The sequence below is a fragment of the Salmo salar genome, chromosome ssa02, assembly GCF_905237065.1.
Source record: "Salmo salar chromosome ssa02, Ssal_v3.1, whole genome shotgun sequence".
Classification (NCBI taxonomy): Eukaryota; Metazoa; Chordata; class Actinopteri; order Salmoniformes; family Salmonidae; genus Salmo; species Salmo salar.
The window spans coordinates 60704427-60727584 of record NC_059443.1 but is presented as its reverse complement, the minus strand read 5'-3'; the positions used below and the strand labels follow the sequence as shown (position 1 = coordinate 60727584).

The window sequence follows — 23158 nt, the reverse complement described above, 5'->3', positions numbered from 1 at the left end:
TTTTCTGTGAGTGCTCCCAGCCCTGACAAGGTGTTGCACAACGCTTGATTTAGTGGTGTTACAACACACCATGTAATATTTCAAAACATCTCAGGATGATGTGTTTCAATACTCCAGCAAAGTTAAGGTTTCGTCTCCTTCAAGATGGTGGCAGCTCAGTGTTACCATGCACTTCATTTTAACAGTGTAGGGTCAGTTCCTACCTAGGAGGCTCTAGCAGGAAGTGTCACGCTATCACCTTTCCCAAATACCAGCGCCATAAAGACATGGACGTGTTTATGGCTACATATATTGCCAGGGAAGGTGAGCTTAATGGTGCCAAAAAGGAGAAGGCAATTAAGAGAGATGATAGATTTACAGCCAGGCAGGCAAGCGCATCTCCATTTCTATGGTCGTCATTGACGGTGTGTGTGTGGTGTGTTCGTGTGTGTGTGTGATGTGTGTGTCTCCATCCATGTGTGTGTTTGTGGAATGAAGCTGCCACCCTCAGAGTAGCTAGATTTATCTAGCCCATAATTCTGCCTGTCTGGGTTTCATTAGCTAGAGCTGGGATCTAAAACTCTGCTCATCATCCAACTGTAGGGGTGGAAAACACTAAATCACACTACGCCATGTGCAATAATAACCCCAAAGGCTTTAAGACTATTGTACTGTGCTGACCTCAATACAAAATGTATTTAAAAAAACATGTACATTTGCATCTTTGCTAAAATGCATTTAATGACTCAAAATGCATATACAGTGCCTTCAGAAAGTATTCACATCCCTGATTTTTTTCAGATTATTTTGTGTTAGAAAGTAGGATTAAAAATGAATTGTCATTTTTTTGTGCTTAGCTCTATTCCTTTTCTTTTTGCCATAAAAAACTCCCTAGTCCTTGCCGATGACAAGCATACCCATAACATGCCACCACCATGCTTGAAAATATGAAAAGTGATGTGTTGCGTTGGATTTGCCCCCAAAATAAAGCTTTGTATTCAGGACATAAAGTTTATTTCTTTGCCAAAGTTTTTGCAGTTTTACTTTAGTGTCTTATTGCGAACAGGATGCATGTTTTGGAATGTTTTTATTCTGTACAGGCTTCCTTCTTTTAACTTTGTAAATTAGGTTAGTATTGTGGAGTAACTACAATGTTGTTGATTCATCCTACATTTTCTCCTATAACAGCCATTAAACTCTGTCATTGTTTTAAAGTCACCATAGTCCTCATGGTGAAATCCCTGAGCAGTTTCCTTCCTCTCCGGCAACTGAGTAAGTAAGGACGCCTGTATCTTTGTAGTGGCTGGGAGTATTGATACACCATCCAAAGTGTAATCAAACAGATATTCAATGTCTGCTTTTTATTTATTTTTACCCATCTACCAATAGGTGCCTATTTTTGCGAGGCATTGGAAAACCTCCCTGGTCTTTGTGATTGAATCTGTGTTTGAAATTCACTGCTCAACTGAGGGACCTTAAAAATTATGTTAAACAATGTTATTGCACACAATGTGAGTGCATGCAACTTATTATGTGACTTGTTATGCAAATTTGTACTCCTGAACTTATTTAGGCTTTCCATAACAAAGGGGTGGAATACTTATTGACTTTTAATTTTTTATTAATTTGTGAATATTTTGAAAAACATAATTCCACTTTGACATTATGGGGTATTGTGTTTAGTCTAGTGACAAAAAAAGGCTGTAACACAACAAACAGTGGAAAAAGTCTAGGGCTTGCTGAAATGCATGTAATAACTAACAATATTCCAGAAATGAATGGCTATGACATCTAGGCTACAGGGTGGCCAAAGTGTTTAATAATTTGGCTTCCTAGATTACTCTTTACATATTGATCAATGCAGATCATTTGTTTGGCCACCAACCAAACCCTTGGCAGTAGCTAGGTTTCCATCTAATTTTCCCTGGTGTTATTACGTGTTCCACTAAGGCAGTTATTTATCTTATAACTTGTCCTTGTGGTAAAAATGATGTGGGTAAAACAAAGCGTGAATTAAAAGTACGTATCTCAGAGCATCGTAGCACCATTAGGTGCAAAAACTTGACTTACCCACTTTTTGGAAGCAAACCATTCGATTTCGTCTCTGCGTTATATTGGCATCGAACATGTCACCCTCCCGAGGAGAGGGGGTGACCTTGATAATTTATTGTTAAAACGAGAGGCTGCCTGGATCTTTAATTTAAAGACCCTTGCTCCCTTCGGTCTCAACATAGACTTTGATCTGAAGCCATTCTTGTGATTATTGTGATTTTGCCATTGTAATTGTTTGTTAGATACATTTTAGACTACAAATGCTATGATCGTATGCTATCCATTTGTTTGTCTTTTTGTATGTTCTTTGTATGCCATTTTTTTTAAATATTTGAGTTAACCAATGATATTAGGCCACACTTGGCCATGATTACAAACACCTGTGTGTCTTCTGACACTATATAAATGACTCATCTCGCAGTGTTTGTGATGATACCCTGATGAAGACAGCTTTGCTGTCGAAACGTTGGTTATTAGGTTATTACATTTTTGCATCTGAGCTCTTAGAGTGTGCGGCTTTCCCTTATTTTCTAGTTTTCTACTCCGCTAGCCAGCACCTCGCCTTTATAGGTGTGCGTTTCTTTTTTCTAGATTGTTCCATCTAATTTTCCCACCAGAAATGTGTTTCCATCAAACTGACTTGTTGCGGATAAAAGGCTGTGTGTGATGACGTAGTGCACATAAAAATAACTTTTGCCATTAAATTCCAATGTGCCAAATAAAAAATACAAGTTAAATGGGTTTCCAATCGCCTTTTCAACTCTACTGATGGTTTTGTCACAAAAACTGCTGCGTTATATAGAAAATGTGCCCACTCTGGTCTTGGCACATGTGCTCTAGCCAACAGCTTGCAGATACAGTATGGGTAGGCTCCATGATGAGATTATTATGGATAAAAAGCGATATTATTTATATTTGTCAAAGGGCAGCCAAGCATCGATCATCAAGTTACCAGAATAAGACCCTCGATATTTATTGGAAAGGAGCATCAAGCTCATCACCTTGCACTTTCACCACCCTGTGAAGTTCATCATAACTTATTTCATCTGTAGCCTAATAAACTGCATACTTTCCCCGAGTCGTAGTGGGAGGACCACATACCATATCATCACGTGACTCCAAGTTTACTTCTATATGATGGTTAATATATCAATATTTCTGCATGAAGTCATTTCCACCACCATTTCTCGCATAAATAACTTTCCTGACACAAACGATCCCACCATGTCGAACGAACAAATTGTCTTTCGGCATTTATACAATTATACCAGCATTTCATGTTTCCATCAGCCCGTTTGTGACCTTTTACATGCATCAGGTAATTCATCCGCATGAATTGGTTGGATGGAAGCGTGGTTAGTGATAGCATTTCAATTGTGATGGTGAGTAAAATTCAATATTGGTGCATCATTTCTACTTAACACATCAACGGGACGCAAAAGGCACTCATTTCGCGGAATGACCCAGTACACATTAATTTTATTACATTTTATTATTTAACCTTTATTTAACTAGGCAAGTCAGTTAAGAATACATTTTTATTCACAATGACGGCCTAACGAAAGGCAAAAGGCCTCCTGCGGGGACGGGGGCTGGGATTAAAAATTAAATTAATTTATAGAACAAAACACACATCACGACAAGAGAGACTCCACAACACTACATAAAGAGAGACCTAAGACAACAACATAGAAAGGCAGCCACACATGAAAACACAGAGTGGCAGCAACACAACATGACAACAACATGGTAGCAACACAACACGGTAGCAGCACAAAACATGGTACAAACATTATTGGGCACAGACAACAGCACAAAGGGCAAGAAGATAGAGACAACAATACATCACGTGAAGAAGCCACAACTGTCAGTAAGTGTCCATGATTGAGTCTTCGAACGAAGAGATGGAGATAAAACGGTCAAGTTTGAGTGTTTGTTGCAGCTCGTTCCAGTCGCTAGCTGCAGCGAACTGAAAAGAGGAGCGACCCAAGGGTGTGTGTGTGCTTTGGGGACCTTTAACAGAATGTGACAGGCAGAACAGGTGTTGTATGTTAAGTTCAATGCTCTCGTCAACTTTGTTTACTTGTCATATGCACATGAAAGACATGGAGTCACTACATGAATGATAATGTATCACGTTTGAAGTCATTTAAATTTTAGTGCTGTTGGTATGTAGTTAAGGCAGTTAAGAGGAGATAGACAGAGAAGATAGACAGAGAACATAGTTAAGAAGAGATAGAGAGAAAAGATAGTTAAGAAGAGATAGTTAAAAAGAGATAGACAGGCAGGCAGGGAAGTGCAGTGCATCGCCATTCTCATGGTTGTCGGAGAAGGTGCGTGTCTGTGTGTGTATGAGGAATGAAGCTGCCAACACCAGAGTAGCTAGATTTATTCATCCCATAATAATGCCTGTCTGGATTTCATTAGCTAGAGCCTGGATCTTAAACTATGCTCATCACCCAACCGGAGGTGTGGAAAACACTACATCACACTAAGCCATGTGTAATAATCCCTAAAATGTGTCTGGAAGGCATCTCCTGCAGGGGGCCTATCACACAATACCTACAGAGGGACCTATCATGCATCACCCTATCGGAGGCCTCAAAGTTGTTGCCGGGTGCAACCGGGGTCATTCTGTCATCCTGACCTTCTGTGCTGACCTCAACACAACCCTTATGACTTTAAACAATGTTATCGAATGACAAAATAGACTTTGTTTTTAGAAGTAGGCACGTGTGTTCACTTTGATGCTAAGATGGTAAATAACGGTTTCTGTGTGTTTGTGAGCGTGTGTGTGTGTGTGTGTGTGTGTGTGTGTGTGTGTGTGTGTGTGTGTGTGTGTGTGTGTGTGTGTGTGTGTGTGTGTGTATGTGTGTGTGTGTGTGTGTGTGTGAGAGACAGTGTGTAATTATGGGTTTTGAAATAGCTCATATCTTGCAACAGTTTGTTTTTCAGTGATTACGGATCGTTTGCGTTCATTTAATAAATCTTTCGGAGTTGGCATTTGATTAAACAGAACAGACAGTTTGAAACTTATTCTAGGTATGGTTTGTAACAGTAGTCTGTGAGAGGATGACTAACAGATGCCTCAGGTACTTCTCTATCTGTGCCGTTCCCAATAAGCAGAAACCTGTGATCTGTTAAACATTTCCTTAGCCTAACTGTAACCACTATCAGGTAAAGCTAAATCTGACCATAGATGATTACCTAGGGGGCATGTTAGACTTTACAGTAGCAGCTAAACAGACTTGTCCTGACGCATGTACAGTACTGTGGAGCCAGTAAGGTAAATGAATAGAATATGTAACATAATGAGTGTCGGCAGGCTTGGGGAAAAAAGTGACTTGGTATGACAGATACCACCTCTGATAGGGAATATGAAGTGAAGGCAGCCTGGAGGTTTGCGTGTGGTAGGTGGAAACAAATATAAGCCCCATATTCATTCCTGTCACATGTGAAATTTCACAAAGCCATAATAAGGCGACCATAGAATGTTCCATGTAAATCCTTATAAGATATTACTGTACCTAAATAAGAACGTATAGGCCTACAGTACTGAAGGGGAAAACAATAACTGGACTGCTGCATGTCTACGTATACAGAGAGATAAGAGGATGCTGGTTTTATTGTAAACGTGATGTATATATTTTGGATGAAGGTGGAAAGCTAAAGCAGGAAATTAAAATCTTTCCCAAAGTAAAAATAAAACATCCAGGGAAGAAAATTGTAGGACTGTTACAGTTCAGATGTAAGCGACCAGTATGTTGAGGGCAGATGTTAGTCAGAAGGCCCCCTGAGGACCTATAGGAGCTCTGCACCCTAGGCTGCCCTGGCTATAGCCTGACTGTAAAAGGCTGTGTGTTGATTTAACTAGGGCTGAAGAGAGCGATTGTAACAGCGCTCCGAGCAGCATACGGTTTACCAAGACGCCAGGGATCTCCCCAAGTGACTTATAGAAGAGAGTTCAACCTGTCCAAGCATTGTAGGAAATATACTTTTAGCCAAAGGAACACACATGATTCTTGACATTTGAATCTTTTTGGTTTGTTTTGTTAACTCCCCCCTCCCCCGATGCTATTCTTGCGTTTCGGCGTCACGGTAATGCGAGAAGACAATGTGAACTTTGGGCCAACGAATTGTGGCCCCGTTGTCTGACGTTGCTACTCTCAGGAGTCCATGCTAGTCTGTTCAGGAATACAGCTAGGTTTCTATCGCAACTTGTCATCACTGCCTCCCGTCAAGACTAGGAGAGCAGGGGGGACTGGCGGGCTTCAGATAAAACGACTCCCACATCACACGGTGAACACAAAACATCCCACCCCTCTGCTACCCGAGACAGGAGATACCGCTGTACTCCTGTCAATTGGCACGGCTCGCAATTAGGATCAAATGGGCTATCTATGGAACATGTGACCAACCCCCTTGTCTATTTTTAACATAAGGGGGATGACAACATTGACACATTGAATCCCTAGAGAACAGAAACATGCACAGTATGCCATAGGCCCTGGGTACATCAAAGCCTTGGCTAACGCTAGGTTATCGCATGCTATGTCTATCGCTATGGTACGTATGCTAAGGCTTGGCTAACGCTAGGCTATCGTATGCTATGTCTATCTCTATGGTATGTATGTTAAGCTGCATTGCATGCCTCGATAATGCACAGCAGGGCAGTTATTTTGCAGCCCATGTGCTACAGTGGTGCAGACATTCTAGGGCCAAATGTTAGTCATATATAGGTAGCGTTTGTAAAGAGCTTGTCATCAGATCTTAGAGTGGTTCACATTAGGTTAGAATAACTATCACTAAGCTCATCCACCATAAGAAAATATATTTCATTCCCAGTCAGTAGACACTATGTTTACAGTAGGTAAACATGTTACAATAGCTAATATGACTTTGGAGTGGGCAAAACGCACCATTACATTCTGTATGACCATGGTGCTCACCGTAAAGTCATCCTCGAAAGGCATGGGTGATCACCAAATCTAATTCTCTCATTGTCCATCCCCTTACCAAGAAGCTAGAAGTGAGGAATGCTATGGAGATGTATGTGTAGGTGTGCATGCATGCTTTCTTAACATACCTAGCAGTTGCACTCCACGGGTCAACCCATAGACATCTATCAGTCCCCACAGCGGTTCTCCTGTTCTCACCCCACTGAAGAACAACATCGGGTTGGACTCATTGATTCTATAGAAGACCCGGCCCTTCTTGTCCACCCAGAAGGCGATGACGTTCCCTTCGTTGGCGAACTCCTCAGGTAAAGCCTTGGCCCAGAAGCCACTCTGGGAGACCAGGTCAGGACAGGCATACTTGGGCAGGCTGTCTGGGTTGATACGGGATGGGTCTTTAGCCGTGAAGCCCAGACGGAGAGCTCCGCTCCAACAACACTGCTTCTTAGTGATCTGTGGAAGGAGGACAGACTATGATAGGTCGATGGTCTTACAGCAGTTTGTAGTAGCATAAGAGTGTAAGGACTAGGATTGTACTTTATAAGGAAGTCTAAATGTTGCCTTGAAGTTTGAAGGTTCCCTTTGTGTATTGTTTGTCAATGAGATTCCATTTTGTGACCTAGGTCTATACAATGCTGACAGGTTGCAAAAGAAAGCAAATAATGAGCATATTTGGCTTGTTGAGTGACTGGTTTGCTTAGTTTTCCTTGGTTGTATAACTGTACTAGGGTTTCCGTTAGTAAAATATGGTGGCAGACCTTTGACAGGCAGCATTTTAATTTACCGGACATTGCAGCATTTTAATTTACCGGACATTTAAGACATTTAACGGACCAATATGCATTGGGTGCGTAACCTGATTAAGTCGTCCACCCACAGTGACAAAAATCCCATTTAGATTATGGTAATTCATCTCAACAGACCATGCAACTCTAGGATGCAATGGCGTGCGTCCTTCTTACAGAATTCCAATGCGCAATTTGAAAATAACTGCCACATTTACTTTTCCTCAGCTAACAACAGGAGTAATGAACAGCAAAATCACTAGCCTATGTAAATCTGCTATCCCCCATAGTTGAAAAGTGTACCTATTCTATTGGATAGCTTGTCGTTCTTTGTGAAAGAAATAGGCTATTCCAAACAATATCTGGGACAGTTGTGGGATGATAGTTCCCATATTCAAACAACTAGAAGACCTAGGCTACATCTCCAAAAAATGTAAAAAGCAATGACGCTCACGCAACTGATCAGAATATTTAGCTTAAAATATTGATACATTATTATTTCTTCACATTATAAGCGCAGCAATGGGCACAAGGCAGTAGGAAACGCGCAAATGTTTGTTTCATAATGCAATTAGCTGGAAAACACAGTTGTCAGAAGCGCATCGCACATGCGAGCGGTTTAATGAGACTGGGAATGGGAAGTGCAAATCAATTACCAGTTGAGAAATAAAAATAGTAGCTCTTTTTAATCGTGGCTATCAAAACTGTTTTTAACAGGCGATTGCATTAAGAATTGTTGCACAATGATTGGGCTGATAAAAGCACATTTCACTCCAGCACCAACGAACCAGCTGTTTGATGAGCTGTAGCAGCAGATCTCACGCTACAGCGACTGGTATTTCAATCAATGAATAGGCTAAAATTCCCCCGGACATTTGGCAGGAGCCAAAAATGTTTTAGCAGCTTTCCTTTCTTTTCTTTTTTTTTTACCGGTTAACGGAAACCCTGAACTGTACCTAAATATTACTTATGTAAGACAAAAGCCTAAGATGTCTTGAGGTTTAAGTGTACTTCAGAGCAGGGGTTCCCAAACTTTTTCACTCAGGCCCCCATTCCAGCATTGGGGAACATCACACGTTCCCCCCGCGAGCGAGCCAAGTCTATTTCTATAGGCACAGGCACTGTCCATGACACAAACTGCTCACACCCCTCTTGTTGGCGGAGAGAAAATATTGCAGGTTTAAAACTTATTTCCTGCAGTTCTACACATTTTGTCATGGGGTGAGGAGAGAATTTATCAGTTTTAAAGATCATTTTCTTGCAATTCTATTAAAAAAAGTTTGGGAACCACTGCTTTAAAGCACTTGGCTGAATTAACTGTTGTGCTTGCTGCTATTCACTCATCACTGTTTTACCAACACCCAGTAAAGCCACATCCACTTGCCCTGGTGCCATAAGCAGTATTTACCCAGTGCTTTGACTGTGTTGACATGCTGGCTTGTTAGATGGAAACCTGCTAAGCCTATTTGGGGAGACACAGGAACAGAAGGGGGAAGCAGCAGTAGACTGAAAGAAGGATTGTGTGTGTGTGTGTGTGTGTGTGTGTGTGTGTGTGTGTGTGTGTGTGTGTGTGTGTGTGTGTGTGTGTGTGTGTGTGTGTGTGTGTGTGTGTGTGTGTGTGTGTGTGTGTGTGTGTGTGTGTGTGTGTTCGCATCACCATCCTGACTTGGTATGTTTACATTATACAGTGGGGGAAAAAAGTATTTGATCCCCTGCTGATTTTGTATGTTTGCCCACTGACAAAGAAATGATCAGTCTATAATTTTAATGTTAGGTTTATTTGAACAGTGAGAGACACCGTTCTCATGATCATTGCAACTCCACGAGGTGAGATCTTGCATGGAGCCCCAGGCCGAGGGAGATTGACAGTTATTTTGTGTTTCTTCCATTTGCGAATAATCGCACCAACTGTTGTCACCTTCTCACCAAGCTGCTTGACGATGGTCTTATAGCCCATTCCAGCCTTGTGTAGGTCTACAATCTTGTCCCTGACATCCTTGGAGAGCTCTTTGGTCTTGGCCATGGTGGAGAGTTTGGAATCTGACTGCTTGATTGCTTCTGTGGACAGGTGTCTTTTATACAGGTAACAAGCTGAGATTAGGAGCACTCCCTTTAAGAGTGTGCTCCTAATCTCAGCTCATTACCTGTATAAAAGACACCTGGGAGCCAGAAATCTTTCTGATTGAGAGGGGGTCAAATACTTATTTCCCTCATTAAAATGCAAATCAATTTATAACATTTTTGACATGCGTTTTTCTGGATTTTTGTTGTTGTTATTCTGTCTCTCACTGTTCAAATAAACCTACCATTAAAATGATAGACTGATCATTTTCCCTCACTGTATAGAACAGCCTACAAAGTTCCCAACAACTGGATGTTCTGGTGCCTATCTGGCAGTTCAACATGTTGATTGGGGACCTTGCTGAGGAATGGGCCTTTTTTGTTCTCGAAAATGTTAATAAAATAATCAAATAAAATGAATCTACCATTGTTAGAATACTTTGAATACTGTAAATAAGCCTCCTTGGGTGTGGTGTCCATCTAAATCTCTACATACCTTGATCCGGACCTGCTCGTACAACGCTACGGGTCTGTTGCTGAAGGTGATGGCGTTACAGAAACTGGCCTGCCTCTTGACGGTCCTCTGGGCCAGGTCCATGGCGATCTGGGAGCCCTTGGTGTTCGGGTGGAAGAGCAAGGGACTTATGGCCAGGCCTCTCCTCTGGTCCCCGCCCACAACGCCACACTGCTGGATGGGCAGGCAGCGCTTGGGCTTGTGGTGGCATCGGTGGGTGGTGGAGGGGAACGGACCACCCAGAGAGTCTGATGGATAGACAGAGGGGTGCCATCAGAATGATATTCAAACCCTTCTAATCCTTTATACAGTATGTGTTTGTGTTCGAGGTTGTTATGCATCTTGTACTGTATGTACCATTCATCACCACACATGAAGTTCCCTACCAGGAAATATCTAGGATTAAATCTAAATAGAGAATTTAGTCCATTAGCGCCTCACTAGGACCATCTGCACAGGAAAGCTTCAATACGAGTGTGTGCCTGAGTCCTGACTACTGATAATGAACAGAGTGAATGCAGAGTGAATGCATGTGTTTACCAATGACTCAGGGAGCAGGTGGTGGTTCTAAAAATCTGTCCCCAATCACCTACTACACTACAGCAGCCAGCCATGCTCTCAAAGACACACATCTCCTTTCAATTTCATGGCTCCTTCAACTGTTCTGGCTATAATGTGAGGCCTATATCATGTCATGTGAATGGGACATTTGCCTGTTTTCCCCCAGGAAGTTCCCTCACAGAAAATAAAAGTGAATTGAATTGAATTGAATAGAAATACAATCATTAGAATAGGTATAGTTCTTGCTCGGCTTTAGCTGAAGTTGGATAATTGTCACATATTAGAATGTGTAAATTGCCCCATGATGCTGATCTAAGCACAATGTCATGTTTCCCCACATTTATGGCAAAGGTTCTGATTTAGGGAGGCTAAAGCTGATCCCAGATCTGTGCCTATGGGGACCTTCTATGGATTTCTAGGCCTCTTCCTATCAGATAACTAGTTCACCTCATACTACAGTCTGACTTGTTTGATTCACATAAACAGCAGTTGCTCAGTAATCATGTTGGCCCTCCAGCGAAAACCAATTGTCCATGCTGTTGTTTAACGTTTTACAACGTTGGAGTAGGAAATGACTTTTTCCTCCCTGTTCATTGCTTTGTGCCTGACCTTATGATCTTAGGACCGGCAAATAAAGTTAGTGGATGATGTGCACCATCTCTGACCCAACATTATCATCCTTTTGTGAGTATTGAGGCCAAGGCTGAGTCAGTGACTACGTGGCATTTTCAGTTAGGATTAAGCGTCATTACTATACAGTGTAGAATATAATACAATACTATTATATTATCCATGTTTATAGTATTAACCAAATGTGAATGTACTGTGAGTTTAATTGAATATTATTTATTGATATAAGGAGAACGTGTCCAATAACCTCATATTGTCTCGGAAAATGCATACAGTTCATCATATGACTCATATAAACAAGTACAGGGAAGTACAAATGGACAGGAAACTACAAACTACATGATTTAATCTAGTAATGGAATCCAAATAGATATTCTAGCGCATCATTAGGAACTGCAATACTAGGAAAGCTCTAGTATGGTACAATATATCATATGACTCATATAAACCAACTCAGGGACGCACAAACTACATGATTTGATTACTATCTAGAAATATAATGTAGATAGAGAACCTAGTGCATCAGGAACAAACCATAGGATTTCACTTCTATCTAGTACAGCTACATCTGTTATAACACATCAGTAGGATCTGCAATGGAAAGCTTCAGTATTATCATGACTATTAGGAATTACATCTAGATAGATAATTTAGTCCATTAGCGCCTCACTAGGATCATCTGCACAGGAAAGCTTCAATATGAGTGTGTGCCTGAGTCCTGACTACTGATAATGAACAGAGTGAATGCAGAGTGAATGCATGTATTTACCAATGACTCAGGGAGCAGGTGGTGGTTCTAAAAATCTGTCCCCAATCACCTACTACACTACAGCAGCCAGCCATGCTCTCAAAGACACACATCTCATTTCAATTTCATGGCTCCTTCAACTGTTCTGGCTATAATGTGAGGCCTACACTGAGTGTACAAAATATTAGGAACACCTTCCTACTATTGAGTTGCACCCTCTTTTGCCCTCAGAACAGCCTCAATTCGTCAGGGCATAGATTCTATAAGGTGTCAAAAGCATTCCACAGGGATGCTGGCTCATGTTGACTCCAATGCTTCCCAAAGTTGTGTCAAATTGGCTGGATGTCCTTTGACCATTCTTGATACACATGGAAAACTGTTGAGTGTGAAAAACCCAGCAGCATTGCAGTTCTTGACACACTCAAGCCGGTGCGCCTGGCACCTACTACCACACCCCGTTCAAAGGCGCTTAAATATTTTGTCTTGCCCATTCACCCTCTGAATGGCACACATACACAATCCATGTCTCAATTGTCTCAAGACATAAAAATCCTTCTTTAATCTGTCTCCTCCCCTTCATCTACACTGATTGAAGTGGATTTCGCACTACAGAGGCTAGTGTGAATGGCCCAGTACATCACTGGGGCCAAGCTTCCTGTCATCCAGGACCTCTATACCAGGCGGTGTCAGAGGAAGGCCCTAAAAATTGTCAAAGACACCAGCCACCCTAGTCATAGACTGTTCTCTCTGCTACCGTACAGCAAGTGGTACCGGAGCACCAAGTCTAGAGGCTTTGAAACAGCTTCTAACCCTAAGCCATAAGACTCCTGAACTTCTAGTCAAATGGCTACCCAGACTATTTGCAGTGCCCCCACCCCCTCTTTACACCACTGCTACTCTCTGTTGTCATCTATGCATAGTCACTTTAATAACTCTACCTACATGTACATACTACCTCAACTAACCGGTGTCCCCGCACATTGACTCTGTATCGGTACCCCCTGTATATAGTCTCCACATTGACTCTGTACTGGTACCCCCTGTATATAGTCTCATTATTGTTATTTTACTGCTGCTCTTTAATTACTTGTTACTTTTATCTCTTATTCTTATCCGTATTTTTTGAAACTGCATTGTTGGTTAGGGGCTCGTAAGTAAGCATTTCACTGTAAGGTGAAATTAGGCACATGTCACTAATATAATTGTATTTGATTTGATTTGATTTAACAAGTGAGATCAATAAGGGATCATAGGTTTCACCTGGATTCACCTGATCAATTTGTCATGGAAAGAGCAGGTGTTCCTAATGTTTTGTAGACGCAGTGTATATAATGTCATGTGAATGGGATATTAGCCTGTTGTGCCCTTTCAATTAGCTAACTGTGTTTTGGTTCTATTCTATATTCAAATCAGGGCCTCTTGTACAAATCACAATAACCCAGCTCTTCTACTTTTTACCATTGATAACCTCAACAAAGGCTGCAAAAGCAACTGAGGGTCTGGGAATCACTGATAAGGCCTGTATACAGCATTCTATATAAACGCTAGCCTATGTCCCAAATGGCACCCTATTCCCTACACAGTGCACTACTTTCAACCAGAGCCCTATGGGGCACGGCCAAAATGAGTGCACTAAAAAGGGAATAGGGTGACATTTGGGAGGAAGACACTACTTTATCAATAGATACCCACTCCCAGTGTTTAGCCTATACAATCACTTACTCACTCAGGCCCCATAATCAAGCATCATGTCCTTTGTCTTAGCGTTGGGGCAAAGGGAGAGCATTCATTGAATGGGGCGCACATGGTCGGAGCAGATTGGACAGTGTGTGTGTGTGTGTGTACAGTATGTGTGTGTCAGGCCAGATTGAACTGAATGCATTAGCGACAACTAGCAAAAGGAGAGCAGCAGCTGTTGGTTGAGGGAAACAGGGGTTAAGTGTGAATTCACGTTCCTTAGCAACCCTCAATCCCTGCGTCAAAGGCTAGATTTGCGGGAACGGCTCAGGCTTGATACGGACAGATGCTATTTGTTTGCAAGCAGACAACACATGAACGATATTTGCATTTTAGTGCTATGGTTTATCAGGACAGCATTGTAGGCTACAGTAAGATCACAAAAATTTCTAAACTCATCTCGGCCGATCTGACTGAAAGTAATTTTTCCATGAAGGATTGCTCTGTTTTATGCTTATTGAAAGGCTGTCTGTCAATGCTTTGGAGCTATACCTACAGATATAGGATATTAATTTGACCAGTTTCTAATGCAGGTTGACGTTTCTTGTCATGAGTCTTGTCCTGGAGGCAGAACTGAGCGATATCCCTTTAAATAGCCCAGCGGTTAGCTTTTTGGTCTTAATTTAAAGTGGCACTCCAGTCTCCTTTTCACCTCATTCAACACCTGATTTACTTAACAAAAGGCACATCTCAATAGGTGGTCCAGGTATGTCATGACATGGCACAAGTGGGGGGTGGGCCTTTCCTCCTTTGTTCTCTATTGCTCCTCTATTGTTCAAGCAAGGGGGAGGCCGATGACATCACAGATTCCCATCAGACCAACTCCTTGAAGTTTTCAGTTGTGTCTAAAAAAAACACTATTTTGCTCAGAAAAAAAAAAAATTACCCTTTACTGTCTGTACTTTACTGTATTCATTCTTGGGATATTGCTTTTCAACAGAAAAAGTTCAAACCATCGCTGAAGGACATTTTTAAAGTTAGGGTTAGGCATTAGGGGCAGTTTGAATGATGAGCGATGTTTGAACTTTCACTGTTGAAAAGCAATATCCCAAGTACAAATACAGTAGCAGTGTGGTTTTATGACTTTATAGCTGTGCCAGCTTGTGACCACTCTGCAGAGCTGCCTCCAGAACAATATTCATGATGAAAAATGCTAACCTGCGTTTCGCACCGCAGAAAATAATCCTGCAGCAACAGGAAATGTGAATTATTATGTGGATTATAATGAATGGATATTGTCTTTGTAGGGGTTGATGCATTTTACATTACGGCAAATTAAGTTAGAAATGTAAAAAGTGGAAATTACAAACTTTAGAAGCCTTTTTAAACGTGAATACACTAAAAGCTTCCATTTCCTGCTTTACAGGAAAATTATCATTAACAAAAGAGTGATCAAATTAAGATCCTACGTCTGTACCATCGGAGGGATGTTATTCTGAATGACCAACCTTCCCAGAGAATTCCACTTCTAATTCTCAATAGGTGGGCTCCCGAATGGAGCAGCGGTCTAAGGCACTGCATCTCAGTGCTAGAGGCGTCACTACAGACCCCGTTTTGATCCCGGGCTGTATCACAACCGGCCGTGATCAGGAGTTCCATCTTAACTGGCTTGCCTAGTTAAATAAATAAAAAATTCCCAATGCCTACAATTTGACCTCAAGTAACATCTGTGGAAGGATGGAAGCATGTTGGGTGACAAAGCCGATGATTACGAAGCTCCAAGTCTGGTCAAGTGTGACAGGTCCTTCCACCTCATACATACTGTTGATAGGATTTCACATGCCTAAATTGTGCTCTCGCTGCCATTGGTTACACTCTTAGAAAAAAAAGGTGCTATCTAGAACCTAAAGGGGTTCTTTGGCTGTCCCCATATGAGAACCCTTTGAATAACCCTTTTGGTTCCAGGTAGAACCTTATTGGGTTCAATGTAGAACCCTTTCCCCAGAGGGAAAAATTACCTGGAACGAAAAAGGGTTCTCCCATGGGAACAGCCAAAGAACCCTTTTTTCTGATAGTGTAGATTTAGAGTTGAGGGTACAATTCCTACAGTATAATAGTGAGATGAAAAAGCCCAATTATGGTAATTGTTTCGGTGATGTTCTGTGTGCGCACATAGTTCACACATGGAGCCACTCTCTTATTCAAGCTCTGCATTGAAACATTGTTTATAATGATGAATACCTCATTTTGATTCCATTAGCCAAAGATGATTAATTGGCTGTTAGCGAGCTATTTTCGAAGGCGAAAAGCGAGCTAGGAGCCTAAGTTAAGTGTCCAATTTGATTGATTTCTTTCTGTACACAAAAGAGGTAACTCTATGAATCAGGTAGAGAGGAATGCGAGACACAAGGGGTATTTAAATCAAATAAAATGTTATTTGTCACATGCTCGATAAACTAATAGTGAAATGCTTACTTACCGGCCCTTCCCAACAATGCAGAGAAAGAAAATAGAGAAATAATAGAAAGGAAGAACACGTAATAATAAATACACAGTGAGTAATGGTAACTTGGCTATATATACGGGGTACCAGTACTGAGCCAATGTGCAGGGATACGAGGTAATTGAGGTAGATACTGTGTGTACATATACAGTGCATTTGGAAAGTATCCAGACCCCTTGACTTTTTCCACATTTTGTTATGTTACTGCCTTATTCTAAAATGTATTTTTTTTAAATTCCCCCTCAACAATCTATGACAAAGTAAAAACAGGTTTTAGACATTGTTACAAATGTATTAACAATAAAAAAAAAAATATATATATATATATATATTACATTTACATAAGTATTCAGACCCTTTACTCAGTACTTTGTTGAAGCACCTTTGGCAACGATTACAGCCTTGAGTCTTCTTGGGTATGACGCTACAAGCTTGGCACACCTATATTTGGGGAGTTTCTCCCATTCTTATCTGCAGGTCCTCTCAAGCTCTGTCAGGTTGGATGGGGAGCGTCACTGCAGAGCTATTTCCAGGTCTCTCCAGAGATGTTCGGGTTCAAGTCCAGGCTCTGGCTGGGCCACTCAAGGACAATCAGAGACTTGTCCTGAAGCCACTCTTGTGTTGTCTTGGCTGTGTGCTTAGGGTCGTTGTCCTGTTGGAAGGTGAACCTTCGCCCCAGTCTGAGGGTCTGAATGCTCTGGAGCAGGTTCCAATCAAGGATCTCTCTGTACTTGGCTCGGTTCATCTTTCCCTTGATCCTGACTAGTCTCCCAGTCCCTGCCGCTGAAAAACATCCCCACAGCATGATGCTGCCACCACCAGGCTTCACCGTAGGGATGGCACTAGGTTATCCTCCAGATGTGAGGCTTGGCATTCAGGCCAAAGAGTTCAATATTGGTTTCATCAGATCAGAGAATCTTGTTTCTCATGGTCTGAGAGTCCTTAAGGGGCATTTTGGAAAACTCTAAGAGGGCTGTCGTGCCTTTTACTGAGGAGTGGCTTCAGTCTGGCCACTCTACCATAAAGGCCTGATTGGTGGAGTGCTGCAGAGATGGTTGTCCTTCTGGAAGGTTCTCTCATCTCCACAGAGGAACTCCGGAGCTCTGTCAGAGTGACCATCGGGTTCTTGGTCACCTCCCTGACCAAGGCCCTTCTCCCCTGATTGCTCAGTTTGGCCGGGCAGCCAGCTCTAGGAAAAGTCTTGGTGGTTCCAAACTTCTTCCATTTAAGAATGATGGAGGCCACTCTGTTCTTGAGGACCTTCAATCCTGCAGAAATGTTTTGGTACCCTTCCCCAGATCTGTGCCTTGACACAATCCTGCCACGGAGCTCTACGGACAATTCCTTCAACCTCATGGCTTGGTTTTTGCTTTGACATGCACTGTCAACATTGGGACCTTATATAGACAGGTGTGTGCCTTTCCAAATCCTGTCCAATCAATTGAATTTACCACAGGTGGACTCCCATCAAGTTGTACAAACATCTCAAGGATGATCAATGGAAACAGGATGCACCTGAGCTCAATTTCGAGTCTCATAGTCTGAATAATTATGTAAATAAGGTATTTCTGTTTCTTATTTTTAATACATTTGCGAACATTTCTACAAATCAGTTTTCATTTTGTCATTATAGGGTATTGTGTGTAGATTGATAAGAAAAATAATTTATTTAATACATTTTAGAATAAGGCTGTAACTTAACTTCTCTAGGGCCAGTGGGACGATTTCGTCCCACCTACGTAACAGCCAGTGGAATCCCGTGGCGCGTTATTCAAATACCTTAGAAATGCTATTACTTCAATTTCTCAAACATATGACTATTTTACACCATTTTAAAGACAAGACTCTCGTTATAATCTAACCACACTGTCCGATTTCAAAAAGGCTTTACAATGAAAGCAAAACATTAGATTATGTCAGCAGAGTACCCAGCCAGAAATAATCAGACACCCATTTTTCAAGCTAGCATATAATGTCACATAAACCCAAACCACAGTTAAATGCAGCACTAACCTTTGATGATCTTCATCAGATGACAATCTTAGGACATTATGTTATACAATACATGCATGTTTTGTTCAATCAAGTTCATATTTATATCAAAAACCAGCTTTTTACATTAGCATGTGACGTTCAGAACTAGCATACCCCCCGCAAACTTCCGGTGAATTTACTAAATTACTCACGATAAACGTTCACAAAAAACACAACAATTATTTTAAGAATTATAGATACAGAACTCCTCTATGCACTCGCTATGTCCGATTTTAAAATAGCTTTTCGGGTGAAAGCACATTTTGCAATATTCTAAGTAGATAGCCCGGCATCACAGGGCTAGCTATTTAGACACCCACCAAGTTTAGCCCTCACCAAAGTCAGATTTACTATAAGAAAAGTTTTATTACCTTTGCTGTTCTTCGTCAGAATGCACTCCCAGGACTTCTACTTCAATAACAAATGTTGGTTTGGTTAAAAAAAATCCATAGTTATATCCAAATAGCGGCGTTTTGTTCGTGCGTTCAAGACACTATCCGAAAGGGTAAAGAAGGGTGACGCATTTCGTGACAAAAAAATTCTAAATATTCCATTACCGTACTTCGAAGCATGTCAACCGCTGTTTAAAATCAATTTTTATGCCATTTTCCTCGTAAAAAAGCGATAATATTCTGACCGGGAATCTGTGTTTTAGTACAAAGAGAGAGAAAATAAAAACATGGGATCCCCTCGTGCACGCGCCTCAGTCTTATTGTCCTCTGATAGACCACTTACCAAAGGCGCTAATGTTTTTCAGCCAGGGGCTGGAATTACATCATTCAGCTTTTTCCCGGGTTCTGAGAGCCTATGGGAGCCGTAGGAAGTGTCACGTTACAGCAATGATCCTCAGTTTTCAATAAAGAGAGTCAAGAAGAACAAGAACTTGTCAGACAGGCCACTTCCTGTAAGGAATCTTCTCAGGTTTTTGCCTGCCATATGAGTTCTGTTATACTCACAGACACCATTCAAACAGTTTTAGAAACTTTAGGGTGTTTTCTATCCAAAGCCAATAATTATATGCATATTCTAGTTTCTGGGCAGTAGTAATAACCAGATTAAATCGGGTACGTTTTTTATCCCGCCGTGTAAATACTGCCCCCTAGCCCTAACAGGTTAAGAAAATGTGGAAAAAGTCAAGGGGTCTTAATACTTTCCAAATGCACCGTAGGTAGGGATAAGGTGCTCCTATCAGAGCGTGTAGTTGCTCCAGCAACGTGTCCAAAGTTGGTGTCTGTCACACACACAAACACACGCATGCACACACGCACACATACACACACACTGTGACCATCACGGCTTTAAAATGGCTCTATTTAACCTACTAGTCCGAAAGCTGCCTCCCATAACACAGCAACATCTTCATTAGTGTGTACGTGTGTGTGTGTGTGTGTGTGTGTGTGTGTGTGTGTGTGTGTGTGTGTGTGTGTGTGTGTGTGTGTGTGTGTGTGTGTGTGTGTGCGCATGTCTGTGTCCATTTAAAATCCTTACATGACTGTTCTCTCCCTCTCTCCCAAAAGTCAAGGATGTCTCTTTATGGATAAACATTGTGCATACTGTGGTTCTCCTTCCGTAGCCTGGAGAAGTGTGTGTGTGTGTGCACGCGTGTGTGTGCACGCGCGTGTGTGCGTGAGGACTTATTTCGCTAATGACCTCACAGTAATGACAAGTCTAATCCCTGTCGGAACACACACGGCTTCTGTGTGACTAAGACTTGTCATCCTTCAATGAACATCTTTGTAAAAGTGTAAACTAATCTTCCTCCTTTAGTTGTATAACTAGACTGAGTGGGCTGTGTCTCAATTGACAGCCTATTCCCTATTTAGTGCATGTTCTGTATATATCTATGTAGGGAATAGGGTGCCACGACACACCCTTGGAGCAGTGTGAGGGAATGTAATTCTTATCTAGATACTGCATGGGTTACTGACATTATAATGGCATATAATGTGAATTGTGTTCCATCAGTTTAGATAAATATTCAAATATTTGTTCAGGAGAACAAACTGACGTTGGAGTAATGACTTCCTGGTTGTATCTTAGCATCAGGCACTTTCAGTTAGAACTGTCATTCATATAATAGCACTTGAGTCCTCATAATGGTATTGTCCACATAAAACAGAATTTGTCATCATAATACTATTGTCTTCTAGGCTTGGGCGGTATACCGTACATCGTATACTGGGGTATTTGGACATAGCCACGGGATGGTTTTTTAATACCGTCAAAACTATTTATTTTAAGTTTTTCATAGTACATGGCCTCACACATGAATCCAAATAAAAATATTTCTAGCTACTTTTCAAGTAAATACCTGCAGTCAACTTGTGCAATACGTTAGAAGATAAAGCAGATCACGTTCTTCATTTCACCTGTCACATTAATTTTGTCTGAAAGTCGTTTTCATTGCAAGTTACAGCGTACTGTTAGCTAGCTAGCTTACGTTAGCCGGCTGGCTTGCTAGCTAATGTTACGTGCGTGAGCTGTGTAGTAATATTATTTGTATCTTTGAAAGCCATATGCATTGCTAGTTATAGCCTAATGTTAGCTAGCTGGCTGACATTGAACCTAGTTGGTTAACTTTAGCTACCTGCAGATTTATGCATGGTGCATGATAGTATGGGTTGGGATTAGGGGTCTAAACAAAAGACTCCACTATGCAAGTAACCATTTCACTGTACTGTTTACACCTTCTGTATCCTCTGTATGTGACAAATAAACTTTGATTTGACTTGATATAGTGTGCTTACCAGAGACGGTAACGTGAAGAACAACACCAAAGTCAGATTAGGATATAGACCAAGGATTAGATAAAGTGTATTTTTACTACTACTTTCACCACTTTTAGTCTTAATCTTTGGTTGTTTACTACACTACCTTAAACACTCTGTTTAGTACATGGCATCACAAGTGAATCCTTAAAGACATGGGTGGGGCTAAGGCTTAAGAGGGTGTGAACGATGCTAAATTGGTGTAGATAAAGAAAAGCTCTCCAGTAGGTGTACCAACCCATTTACGGGCCATTTTCTCAAAAGTGGGTTTACAAGTTTATCAACTTTCAAAGAATAATTAATTTCCCATTGTTCCCCAACTGCAGTGTATGATATACAATTTTCTAGCTCTGAGTCTCTACTTTTATCAATGTAAAAAACACCATTTCAAATTTTGCTACATAGGACCGAATCAAGGTGGTGGGTCACATATGAACATTTGGTTACCGCCCAACCCTATTGTTTTCATAAAACACATAGTACTAGTAAACATAATACCATAATGTCTTCATAATACACATGGTACTAGTCAACATAATACTATAATATCTTCATAATACACATGATACTAGTCATCATAATACTATAATGTATTCATAATACACATGGTACTAGTCATCATAATACTATAATGTCTTCATAATACACATGATTCTAGTCAACATAATACTATAATATCTTCATAATACACATGATACTAGTCATCATAATACTTTAATGTCTTCATAATACACATGGTACTAGTCATCATAATACTATAATATCTTCATAATACACATGGTACTAGTCAACATAATACTATAATATCTTCATAATACACATGGTACTAGTTATCATAATACTATAATATCTTCTTAATACACATGGTACTAGTCATCATAATACTATAATGTATTCATAATACACATGGTATTAGTTATCATAATACTATAATATCTTCATAATACACATGGCAGTAGTCATCATAATACTATAATATCTTCATAATACACATGACAGTAGTCATCATAATACTATAATATCTTCATAATACACATGGCAGTAGTCATCATAATACTATAATATCTTCATAATACACATGACAGTAGTCATCATAATACTATCCTTATAATACACAGTTACGATTCCACAAGAAAACAGGTGTTGTGTCATACTATCTTCGTACAATGTGCCAATCAAAGCATAACAAAGCCATAAACAGAATCGCTGTGGCAACATAGGGCAAGCAGGTTTCTAAGAATGCAGGGACAATGCAGCTTGCCAGGGTGTCTATCAGTAACTGAGACCCACAGCAAAGCAACAGAACCTCCCCTCTCTCCTCTTCATTGAAGTGTAGGCTGGGTGTTAGCCTAGCGGTTAAGAGGTTCAGCAAAGTAACCCAAAAAGTTGCTGGTTCGAATCCCCAAGTTGACTAGGTGAAATTGATCGATGTGCCCTTGAGCAAGGCACTTATCCCTAATTGGTCCTGTAAGTCGCTCTGTATAAGAGCGTTTGCTAAATGACAAAAAAAAAAGATATAAAATACAAACTAATTTCCACCTGTCACCCAAAGCTCCCCATGGTTGCTTCTCTACAAAACACAGCTTAATACACACATCCTCCAGAGATCCGGGACCAACACACAGACATGCACGAGCACGCACACACAGACTTGCATGAATACACACACACACACACACACACACACACACACACACACACACACACACACACACACACACACACACACACACACTCTGGGCAGACATAGCCTTATGATCGACCCACAATCACTTCTTATTTCACCAGAGTAGCACCAGGAATAGAGGATTTGAATGTCTGCTTACTAATACAGGAAATTGGGGGAATGAAAAAGTTGAATAAAAGAAAGATTATACAAAATAAATACAGG

At 40.9% G+C, this 23158-nt stretch overlaps 1 protein-coding gene across 3 annotated transcripts in view; it reads right to left on the bottom strand.

Annotated features, from left to right (window-relative positions):
- The window catches only part of LOC106586787 (E3 ubiquitin-protein ligase NEURL1), a 98077-nt gene that overhangs the window by 41669 nt on the left and 33250 nt on the right, over nt 1–23158 (bottom strand). For all 3 annotated transcript variants that reach the window (XM_014174440.2, XM_014174459.2, XM_014174449.2), the window contains exons 2-3: nt 10329–10594; nt 7118–7439 (exon numbers count right to left, since the gene is read on the bottom strand). In XM_014174440.2, coding sequence (XP_014029915.1) covers nt 7118–7439; nt 10329–10594 — 588 coding nt within the window. The remainder of the gene's footprint in view (nt 1–7117; nt 7440–10328; nt 10595–23158) is intronic.